This window comes from Neomonachus schauinslandi, chromosome 2, assembly GCF_002201575.2.
Source record: "Neomonachus schauinslandi chromosome 2, ASM220157v2, whole genome shotgun sequence".
In the NCBI taxonomy this organism is placed as follows: domain Eukaryota; kingdom Metazoa; phylum Chordata; class Mammalia; order Carnivora; family Phocidae; genus Neomonachus; species Neomonachus schauinslandi.
The window spans coordinates 132,534,790-132,546,898 of NC_058404.1; the positions used below are offsets into that span (position 1 = coordinate 132,534,790).

Sequence of the window (12,109 nt, forward strand, 5' to 3'; positions counted from 1 at the left end):
GATGATAATTAAATATAATATACAGTGTTGGATAGGTAGGGTGATTAAAGAACTACACATACTTTGTATATAGTGTCATTAATGTTAATTCTTAGAAGCACTTCTTGCATGAAGAGTTTTAGCAGTATAAACATGTTAAAAATACTATTTATAAAACTACAACCTCAAAACATGTAATTGAACTCAATCTCATGGATTGGTTTAAATGGCCCTGATTTACAATAACCTTTCAATAACATACCAGGGAAAAGCAACAAGAAGCCCATTACTTGCAGAAGCAATTAGAGAAAATTATTTTGGAACAGTAGCACAATTCCACATTATAATATGCACATTTGTTATATTTCACCTTCCTGAGTTGAACTTTGAAAGTGGTGGCCACATGAAATACCAGAATAGAGGAATTCATCCCAGGCTGGACCTTCACTGATGGTGGTAGTAGTAATCTTGACCATCATAGCCGTCGTAGCTGCGCCCTTTATAGTAGCTGTACTCATCCTCATAGGCTCGGTAATTATCCCCACGAGGTTCCCCATTTTCATTTTCATAGACTTCATATCCATTGTCGTATTCGTTAGTGCCTGTTTGTTCATATTCTCCCTCATATCCGGGGGGGGGTGGCTTCCCCAGATGGTCGGGTGGTAGTCCCATAGAGCTCTGGTGGTGGAGTCGTAGGTTCAAACCCACCATCTGGAGAGGTTGTTGTCTTCGAGCCACCGTTGTCCTGCTTTCCAGCCACTGTGGTTCCTCCTGCATGGGCTTCAGTGACACTTTCTTCTTCACCTTCTTCTCCATTGTCTCCATCACTGCTGCCATTGCCATTTTCTGCCTCTGTGCTGTTGCTGCTGGTGCCATTTATGCCCTGCCCGTTTTCATCCACTTCTGCTTCATTTTCATCTTCCTCTTCTTCTTCATCACTTTCCTCCTCTTTTGTAGCCTTGTGTCCTCTATCCCCAGCCTGTAAGGAAAAGTTTGAAAGAATCCAGATCTAGGTGTAAAAATGTAAAAACCTAAGACCATTCCTTCATTCAACACAGGCTGTACCTAAGGCCTTGTTCTAGATGTATTTTTTAATTAAAGCCAGCTTAACTTACAAAAGAATTGGTGGGTGTTTTAAAAATTCAGAATTAGTACCTTTGGTGGGTGTTTTAAGAATTCAGGACTAGTACCTTTGTCATTGGGTTTTGATGGAGAAAAATGTACTTGATAAATAAGCCTTCTCTGTGGGAGATGCTTCCTATAGCTTTGCTATTCATTTTGTCTGCCTTAGAGTCCTCTTCCCTGAAATACAGTGGCATCTTTCAGGACCTTCTATCCATTGCTAAGATGCTTGTGCTTAGTCTTCTGCTATAATGTAGGAAGTCAGTGTAATAGCATGGCCTGGGAAAAGATCTTTCCTTATTTGTAAACAGGGAAATTGAATCTGCTCTTGGTTTTTCAATGAGTTAATGAAGGTAATATAAAACACTCTGTTTGGTGTCAAGATAACCTTAGATTTCAGTGAAGAAATGAAATCAGATTTAACATTTTTGAGGAATGATTACCTTCTTGGGAAGTTGCATTGCAGCTAGACCTATATACCCTGTTCCAGGTGTGGTCTCTTCTCCATAGCCAGGTGTGGTAGAAAGGGTGGTGTTCTCAGCCTCAGATTCTTCATCTTCGTTTTCGTCAGAATTTGCATTCTCCTCATTGTTTTCTTCTTCATTTGAATTCTCCTGGTGAAAATATCCAGAGCAAGGAAAGTTATTTTAGCTGGAAGAGAACTCAAAATCTGTTGGAGTCATGAGCCACAATTGAGAAAAACATTGTATTCCTCAGCCAGCTCATCACCTAATGCTAACAGTTTTGCTTCCTCTTATGCCATTTGCACTTCTCACTTCTTAAAACTCAACTCAAGGTTACCTCATTCTATTTATCTCACCATATTCTGTTTTTAGACATTTCCATATTCTATTTAATCAATAAAACATGCTTTTGTAATAATTTCAGCATATCTGACTATGTGGTATTTTATCCTAGATGCCTTAGGCTCTTAAAGTCTTATGTACTATTACAACATGGTAGTAAATGGATTCTTACATTTGCTGACAAATCAGCTGAGAGCTTATACCTGTTTTTTTTTAATTTCTTATAGTAGCCTTGTAAGGTAGGATTATTATTCTCTTTAGAAAGGGAAGGTGAGGGTGCCTGGGTGGCTCAGTTGGTTAAGCGACTGCCTTCGGTTCAGGTCATGATCCTGGAGTCCCAGGATCGAGTCCCGCATCGGGCTACCTGCTCAGCAGGGAGTCTGCTTCTCCCTCTCCCGCTCCCCCCTCTTGTGCTCTTTCTCTCTCTCACTCTCTCTCTCAAATAAATAAATAAAATCTTTAAAAAAAAAAAAAAAAGGGAAGGTGAGCTCAGAAAAGCTAAATAACTTGCTTAAGGTCTTTTTTTTTTTTTTTTTTAAGATTTTATTTATTTATTTGACAGAGAGAGACACAGTGAGAGAGGGAACACAAGCAGGGAGGAGTGGGAAAGGAAGAAGCAGGCTTCCCGCCGAGCGGGGAGCCCGATGTGGGGCTCAATCCCAGGACCCTGGGACCATGACCTGGGCCAAAAGCAGACGCTTAGTGACTGAGCCACCCAGGCGCCCCTTAAGGTCTTATATGTGATGAAGCTGTATTTTCTAATTTAAAAAGCTGAGCCATTTGTAATGCACTATGATGTTTTTGATGAGGAAGAGGATTTATATGAATGTTCACACTATGCCTAGGATATTTTTTCCTAAAGGAATTTTTATAGAAATGCCTCTCTTCAAACAAATTGATTGCATGTCTTATTTACTGGCAAAAAGAAGTGAATATTTTTCATATGCTTTCAAGTGTATTTAGACAAAAAACATATTTAATTCAAAAGTCATCTGCCAGCATATAAGCTAGTTCTGTATTGTATGCAGTATTCAGAAAACTTTAGGCATTTGACACACAATCAGTTTTACTGTGCAATGAAGAAACTAAACACTCCGAGAAATTTTTAGTGGTATATAAAGTTATTGCATGAAGATGTCTTAAAAAAATTAATACTCCTCAAATGAATGGTTATTATAATTTTATTAATATTACTATAATCTTATTTAACCTTTTATTCTTGGCCTTTATGTTGTTAGGCAGTTGTTTGTTAATGGAGTTAGTCTGATGTGATTCATAGCTAATATTAAAAGTCAAGACTTCAAAACATGCATGGATAAAGAAGATGTAATACATATACATATATATACATATACATATATAATGGAATATTATTCAGCCATGAAAAAGAATGAAATCTTGCCATTTGTAATGATGTGGATGGAGCTGGAGAGTATTATGCTAAGTGGAATAAGTCAGAGAAAGACAAATACCATATGATTTCATTCGTATGTGGAATTTAAGAAATAAAACAAACAAGCAAAGATAAAAAAAGAAAGAGGCAAACTGAGAAACTCTTAACTATAGAGAACGAACTGATGGTTACAAGAGGGGAGGCGGGTGGGAGGATGGGTTATGTAGGTGATGGGGATTAAGGAGGGCACTTGTGATGAGCACGGGGTGTTGCATGGAAGTGTTGAATCACTATATTGTACACCTGAAACAAATATTACCTTGTATATTAATTAATTGGAATTTAAATAAAAACTTAATCCACAGATTCCAAAACAAAATGTTAGAAGAAAAAATAAGTTATGTAAAGAATAAAAATAAAAAAATAAACACAACCCAGATTTAGCCTGCCTTATTACGTTTTAAAACAAAGTGACTAAAGAAGAATATGCTTATTTCATCAAATTTGTACATTCCACTGTTTCAATAAACTCTTGGGACTATTAGAATCCACCCCAAAACAGTCTCTAAGCTAATTGTGACAAATAACCCACAAACACCATGCTGTTTATTTTTTCTCATTTATGCTTTATTCCAACAGACTGAACCTTTCAGGGGAGAAGGAGGAAAGATTCTTAGAATAGAACATACAATTTGGGTCCTGTACTGTCATATTACACATGAAAAACCTGAGCTCCAATAAGATAAATAACTTGCATCAGGTCAAATAGACGGTAGTTCATTAGTGGCAAAGTCATGATTAAAAATCCAAACTCTCAACTCATGAACTTCTGTATTTTCTCCTACAAAGCCCTTTCTTTATTAGATACTTTATTTAAGGATATCCTGTTGCAGTGAATTAAAAAGGAAAACAGATCAGTCTGTTGATGGGTATTAAGCATCAGATATCTTTTTGAATAGAAAAATTAGCAATAATTTTTTAAAAAGTATTATTAGCCCATTAGAATGGCTAAAATGACTGAAAGAAACAAGTGTTGGTGAGAATGTGGAGCAACTGATACACTGATAGACGGAGATCACAGTATATCTGCTTTGGTTGCCTCTACTCAGATTGAACATATGCATACCTTTTGACTTAGAAGTTTTACTTCTAAGTAAAATGGCCTCCAGAAGTAAATGCATATGTTCACCAGAAGGAATACTAGAATGTTCACAATAGCACTCTTTGTTATAGCCCAAACTTGGAAACTACCCAAATGCCGATCAACAGAAGAGTAATACATTGTGGTACATTCACATCATGAGATACTGACAATGAGAATGAATGATAAACAGTTGTAGAACGATATGGATCAACCGTTGAAGTTGAGAGTGGAAGAGACCACACATAAAAGAATATATGATGTGTGATTCCATTTATACAATACACAAAAATAGGCAAAACCAATATCTGTTAGGACTTAAAATAGCAGTTGCTCTTGGTGGCTTTGGTTAATGAATGAAATGGAGCACAATGTATGTGCTGCTTTTTGGTACGGTGCTGGTTACACTTGTGTGTTCAGTTTCTGAAATTTCAGTGACATCTATACATATGATAATTGTGTTGTATATATTATATTTAAATAAAAGTTTTTTTTAAAGTGAGGCTGAATAGTTTAGGAGTGGAAAAAAATGATCACCCAATAGAAAACATTCCTAAGCACCCTCTCATTTGAATACAATTCCTGGGGACTCTATGTATTTAACCTGAATTGCCAATGAAATTTTAGGGAAGAAATGGGGAAAAAGGGAGTTCTAGAATCTCTTCAGGAGAGAAGCCTCCAGGTTTATTTATCCACTTTGCTATGATCACTTTTAATGAATGATGTTTGGAGTATTTATTCTCTGAAGTTTTCAAAACCAAACCACCAGGTATTTGTTGGATACCATATATTGTATAAGAAACTGTGCTAGGCAATGTGAGGAGGTATAAGGACGGTACAGCACTGTTTCTCCCCAAACCAGAGATGAAACCTATGGGCTCTCGTCCTCTGGGTCATGAGAAGTTTGCAGATAAGTTTTGGGAGGATGATTAATGTTCAGAGATTGTTGGCAACATTTTGAGTGTGTATGATTTCATCATAGTTTTAAAGAAGTCCTAATCCTCCTCCATTCCCAACCACCATCATAACAAATGAAGAACCCATCGCCAAAAGGTATGTAATCTAATTGGGAAATCTACTGGCAAGGCAATTTTGCGATCGCTGTACAGCAAACAGTTGTAGTTAAATGGATTACCTCAGCTTAGTTGTTGTGTAAGATTACTAAGTGGAACTCCGGGTAAAATTCTGTGGGATTTAGTAGGTGGCATTTTTCCTGGTACTGGCTTGATATTCCTATAAGGTCTTCCTTAAGCTATTAGGGTAAATTATAGTACTGGAAATGATACTTTTATGGTTAAAAAAAATCAAACAAATTATTTGTCACTTTTAAAGTTCCCATACCATTTTATTTTCAAGATAGCAGATGTTTATACATGATCCATTTTTGACTGTTGCTGCCCATTCATAAATAGCACTTAAGAATACCTGAATTTAGAAGGTCCCCAAAGCAGTAGATAGCTATAATTGACTATCCAGGAAAAGGTACCTAATTAGTATATTGAGCAAGAGTGTCAGTTATAAACATGTGAGCACAATTTCCAAGATATACAGATGAATTTTAGCCGTGAACTACACTAATTTGTAGTACTATAGAGGACTATGCAGTACTATGTGTAGAATCTGTAGTACCATATAGTGCTCTATATATTTATACACCTTGAGTATTTGCATTTCTATAAGAACATAAATTTTATTGTTAGACAAAAAGACATATGAAATTCTCGTTTAAAACAACAACCCTACTTTGTGGGTCAAGAAAGACCAACGAATCAAAATAACATTGTAGAGGATATAGGATTAGCTTTTCATATACTACCCACGTAGTAAATTGAGTTTAAATTCAGTCCTTAAAACAAGTATTGCACTGAGTTTAGGGACTTGTCTTTTATCATCATGTTCTGTCCACCTAAGTATAGATAATACTCTCTTTTCTTTTTATCAGAATTTACACTTCTTCCGCTTATTATGGAGACATTTTTGGTTTTGTGTACCGCTTACAGGTCACTTTAACGTCAAACTGCAATAGTATTTTAAACAGGTCATTTTAGTTGGTTCTAATTTCAATAACATTCCTCTTGTCCAAAATAGAAGACTGTGGGTAGTTGGTAAACTGGCAATGGCTGTTTGCTAAGTCCAGGCTACAGTAGACTAGTTTCCTATTTGTTTTTATGCTGCCTGATTTATTATGAAAAATCCTGCAGAAATTCCTTACCTCTTCTTCCTCCTCTTCTGAGCTGTCACCATTTCCATCTTCTTCAGATGAGTCACTACTGCTCTAAAAAAAAATGTGTATATGTGTGAATTCATAAATATATGAATATCTGTGTACATATATATGTACACATATGTTTAACACCAAAGGAAATTTCCTGCTGATTGAATTAAGATAAAATATGTACAAATATTTATCCTAATTAGTATTACCATCTTGATTGATTTATTTACTTAGAACAGTTCTCATATGAATCTGAGAAAAAGATATAAGGAGATTGGGAATATATAAAATGAGGTTAGAAAAAGGCATTTTGTAGTGATCAAGATATGAAATGAGATACTCCATTTTCAATACCAAAAACATAGGAAATATGTTGAAACATTTTGTATGTAAAAACTAGAGCAGTGAATCACAGAATTGCTTAACTCTGCAAGAACAAGAGGATTATCTGATTCAATTTATTTTACAGAGAAGGGATCAAGCCCAGAGCCTGTGACTTCTCCAGCCAGTTCAAGGCAAATGAACTAACACATAGATCTTATTATTTTATTTTCTTTATAAAATATAAATGAAATGATTAGGCTTATTGTGAAATAAAAGTTGTTACTAAATGATTCTTTTAAATAATGAGCTCCTGCTGAATTTAAATTAGAATTTAACTTGAAATTAGATTTACATATAGTTTTTAATATCTTTCAGTCTAATTAAAGCTACTTCATAAAATAAGCCTCTCTGTATATATAAATGAGATTTTATATATATGAGGTAAAAATTATGTAAGAGCAAAATTAATTCACTTACTCATTTAGGAGAGTTATAGAATACCATCCCTCTAAAGAGTTCAATAGTGAATGAGAATATATTAAACCGAGGAGTCTGTATATAAAAATATAAGTTAACAAGCTTTGCTACTTTTTAAAAGGAAATATAAGTCTAAACACCTGTTATCAGAGACTTTAAGACGGTGGAGATTTTTCATCTTTCTCCCAATGATAAATTGAATTTTCCTTCTCTTTCTGCAACCACCCCTAACAGCACCAGGTAGATAAATGGATACCTGACTTAAGATGCTGTTATTTTCTGCCCTACAAATCTTAGCTTAGATTCTGATGACCTAGTTAAGTACTGTGGGTCTTAGAAAATAGAGCTTCAGAAGAACCTCAGGGTTAGAGATCAGATATGAGGAAACACTCATATTCCAGTCCTACTCAGGGTTGTCCCTGTAGCACTCATTCTTCAGTGGCCATGCCATCCACCCAAGAAAAGGGAATGCTTGTCCCCTTGAGCCAAGAATAACCTTGGGTGGAAAAGAGAATAATTATACCTGTTCTTCCACTGCCATGACTTTAATGGTTGTGCTTTCCTTAGCTCAGAGGGTGAATAAAGCATGGTATTACATGTAAACTATTTCTATTTGTTAGTTAATAGAGAGGACAGCATATTTTTGCAATGTATTTTGTCTCAGTGGGAATGTTTGAATCTTTTTACAGGCTTCCTCACCCTTAGCTTTCTTGCTGTCCCAACCACATCACTCTTCAGTGTCTGCAGTGAACACGGTTTTAAAGCTTCATGAAATGCCCTAAAGCCTTGACATTTTTTTTTCCTTTCTTTCATTTATGCCAATTTGTAACTAAGACACTATTCTTCCAGAAGTCAAATACACACACACACACACACACATATGTATATATGTTTTGCCATTACTCCTTTCAACTTCTGTCACTCCCATTTATTCGGTCCCAAAATATGTGTTTCAGGCATTGTTTTGAGAATGAGGGTGGTCGCAAAAGATGAAGTTGGAAACATGGACAGTTCCCTGTGTCAAGCACTGTGATAGCTGAGATCAGTACGATAAAGGAAATATAAAGATTCTGCCCTCAAAGAATTCGCATACAATTCAAATAACATATGATTCCTAAAAGAAGCAATTTCCTTAATTAAAAATGCTTAGGGTACTAGGCTTATTTATGCTTCCATTTCTATAGCCAAGCAGAGAGATAAGCTATAGGTAGACTGTTGATAGCTTTATAAGTGATATGACATATTTCATGGAAGTTGGTATTTTAGAAATGATTATATGTAAAGGTGCCTGGGTGGCTCTCTCGGTTAAGTGGCTAATTCTTGAGTTCTGCTTGGGTCATGATCTTAGGGTTATGGAATGGAGCCCCACGTCAGGCTCCATGTTCAGCAGGAATCTGCTTGAGGATTCTCTTTCTCCTTCTCCCCCGCCCTTCCCCCCACTTGTGCGCACCTTCTCTAAAATAAATAGATAAATCTTAAAAAAAAAAAAAGAAAAGAAAAAAAGAAATTATTATATGTAAACAGATTTGTTTGAATAAAACATAAATTTCAAAGCCAATACAGTTTAATGAATTTGGGGGTGACAATCTGGGCACCAAATACTTGATAGATTTAAGAGAATAAATAATACAGAGCTATGGAAAATATATAAGTAGACATGTAAGGGAAAAAATTCTAGAAATCAAACTTTGTAAAGTAGGAGAATAGATGATCATCAATACTAGGTCAGGCTGTTGGATTGGAGCATATATTTTATTGGATATTTTTAAAATACAACTGTCTTACTAACAAATTCTACATTAGTTGAAATGAATTTGCATATAATTTCTCTAAATATTGTATATTAAAAATCTACTTAAAGATTTTTGAACTTTGAATTTATCATAAGAAAAATATAACCTCTCCTAATATCTTTTCACTGTGGATATTTTAATTGGATCACATTTATATGTCTATAAAAATTTATAGATGGAAATATCTCTATGTGATATTTTAAAAAAATTGAGGAGCTAGCCAGAAATGTAAACTTAATATCATTTCCATTTAGCTTAAGAAAGAGAATGGGGGCGCCTGGGTGGCTCAGTCAGTTAAGCGTCTGCCTTCGGCTCAGGTCATGGTCCCAGGGTCCCGGGATCGAGCCCCTCATCGGGCTCCCTGCTCGGCGGGAAGCCTGCTTCTCCCTCTCCCACTCCCCCTGCTTGTGTTCCCTCTCTCGCTGTGTCTCTCTCTGTCAAATAAATAAAATAAAAATTTAAAAAAAGAGTAAAAAAAAAAAAGAGAATGAAGCAAACATTCAAATGAGCACTGTTTATTTGTGGGGTCTGAGGTGTACCAAAGAATGGAAGACAATTCTGAAAACCCACAACTCTTGTATCATCTGTGCTCATATTTCTGTGGCCACACACATTCCCCATAATTATTATGGTGCTATAAATACTTTAAGATTATCATTTCCTATCATTGTATGAGTTAGAAATGGGTTGGCCCAACATATGGTAGGATGCTCTGCCAAGCCACTGTGCTGAGGCATCGTTTTCAGCATCTTGACTGCTTTTAGTGTCTCAGGAGTCCTGGGTCAAATGGTACATAAGTGGTGCCCTGAACCCAAACTGTATAGTAATAAAAATAGCACAATTCTGGTTTGTTGAATATTTTAAACCAACACCACACCCTCAAGTTTTCAAAGGCTTTCTTCACTGGTAACCTAGTAAAAACAGAAATTCTTATTTTTAGTGTTTGTTATTTTCCTTTTTGTTTACAAATTTCAAGGATGTTTTGTTTTTCTCACACACACTCTCACAATTCACTTCATGAATTTGTCTCTTTCCTCTATCATGCTTGAGCCACGCTTCTGTTATAGTGACCAACACAGGTCAGAGGTTCAGAAAATCTTCAGCAATCACCACTGATTATCAGGAATGTTTTTAAAAAAATGGTCTCTGCTGTTTATGAAGTCAGTTTTTCCCTTACCAATTAAAGGACTGTAAATGATCGGATGTTAACAGCTATATGACAGTATTGACTCAACTATAAAATGACTGTTAGTGACCTTATCACTGACTTAATTGTCAACAACAGATAAAGTTGTCCATTTCATCAATGCATTAGCCAAAATATATGAACTCTGTACCAAGGTGTTTGCTTTTATTATATCATTCTAGACTGGGCCCAAATGATGCGTATATCTCTGCTTTAAAAGAGGACTTAGGAATAAATTTTATTGTATTGTAGTAAAAACAAACTTTTTGTAGGAAGTAAGTCTTTCTGGTTGACTTTCAGTGAGAATTGAATTTAGATGTTTTGTAGTTAAATTTGATACCCTTTAAATTATAATGGGTGGGAAAGAAAATTAATTTTTATACTTACCTGAACTGGAAATCGTTTTAGAGGAGGATAAAAGTAGGCATGCTTGTAAAGAGAATATCGTGGCCGGTACTTAAAGACCTGCATAAGCGAAATAAATGATATATTCATGTTTACTATGCAATAAATCTAGAGGAAGTATAGTCAGGCCAAGAAAGTATGCTAAGCATAATTACCCCATTTTCTTCAGAATCCTCTAATTTGGTTCTTCGATGAGTATTTTTCATCTGTTTATAAGAACATTTAATTATTACATACTCTCTCTTTTACATGAAAAGACAAACAAGGAAATAAATATAGGTTTTTAATATTGAACTTACTGAGAAAGCACAGGCCATTCCCAAAATGCTGAGCAAAATTAAAGCAGTCTTCATTTTGGTGATTGCTTCTGGAATTAATGAAGTGGTAAAGTTAATAAATATTAAAACTAGGAGTGTAACTTTTTTTTTTTTTAAGATTTTATCTATCTGACAGAGAGAGACACAGCGAGAGAGGGAACACAAGCAGGGGGAGTGGGAGAGGGAGAAGCAGGCCCCCAGCCAAGCAGGGAGCCTGAAACGGGGCTCTATCCCAGGACCTTGGGATCATGACCTGAGCCGAAGGCAGACGCCTAATGACTGAGCCACCCACATGCCCCAGAGTGTGACTTTTTTACTCATACTAGAAGATGAGGTATTTGTTTTCATTTCTATCTAGTTGAAGTTTTGACTAATTAAGACCAATTTTGTGGCTTTTATTTTAAAATTGTTGCTTTTTTTTTTAAGTGGTAGAAAACTAACTTTACCTGTTTGAGTAATCTTGAGTTCCATATTTGGTTTTACCCTATCTGCTGTGATTTGTCAGTGGCAGACCACTTCATTACTGTAAGGGGCTTTCACACTGGGGTAAGGAGGCTTCCTAATATCATTGACATAGGAATATCAGCTAAGGAATTGAATTGTTAGTGTAGTTATGTGACCTGTTTTTTTATAATTGAAAACTAAGCAAAAATTGAATACATTTAAATGATTGATTTTATAACAGTGATTCTATAGGTATATATTCTATATATTGGTTCTATATGGGTTTTGGACTAAAAGTTTATTTGTAAGATGGAAAATAGGAGCCATTTTCCTATGAATACCTTAGAATACTTTGTATTTTTTTTTCTGTGTATGAAATGATCCATAATATGTGAAATACTGTTCTCATAGCATGTAGCACCAAACAGCCATGTCTAAGAATAACTCTATGAGAAGAGCTCATTAGAGTTTCACCTTGGGATATCAGGGACAAATTTCCTCAAATGA

General features: G+C 35.5%; 1 protein-coding gene across 1 annotated transcript; it reads right to left on the minus strand.

The window, feature by feature from the left end:
- Positions 1-423: 423 nt before the first annotated feature.
- LOC110591437 (integrin binding sialoprotein) lies at positions 424-11,194 on the minus strand. The gene is given in 7 exon segments (XM_021702343.1): positions 424-606; positions 608-958; positions 1,545-1,715; positions 6,654-6,716; positions 10,824-10,901; positions 10,997-11,047; positions 11,141-11,194. Coding segments are annotated over 7 exon segments (951 nt in total).
- Between the last annotated feature and the right edge of the window lie 915 nt (positions 11,195-12,109).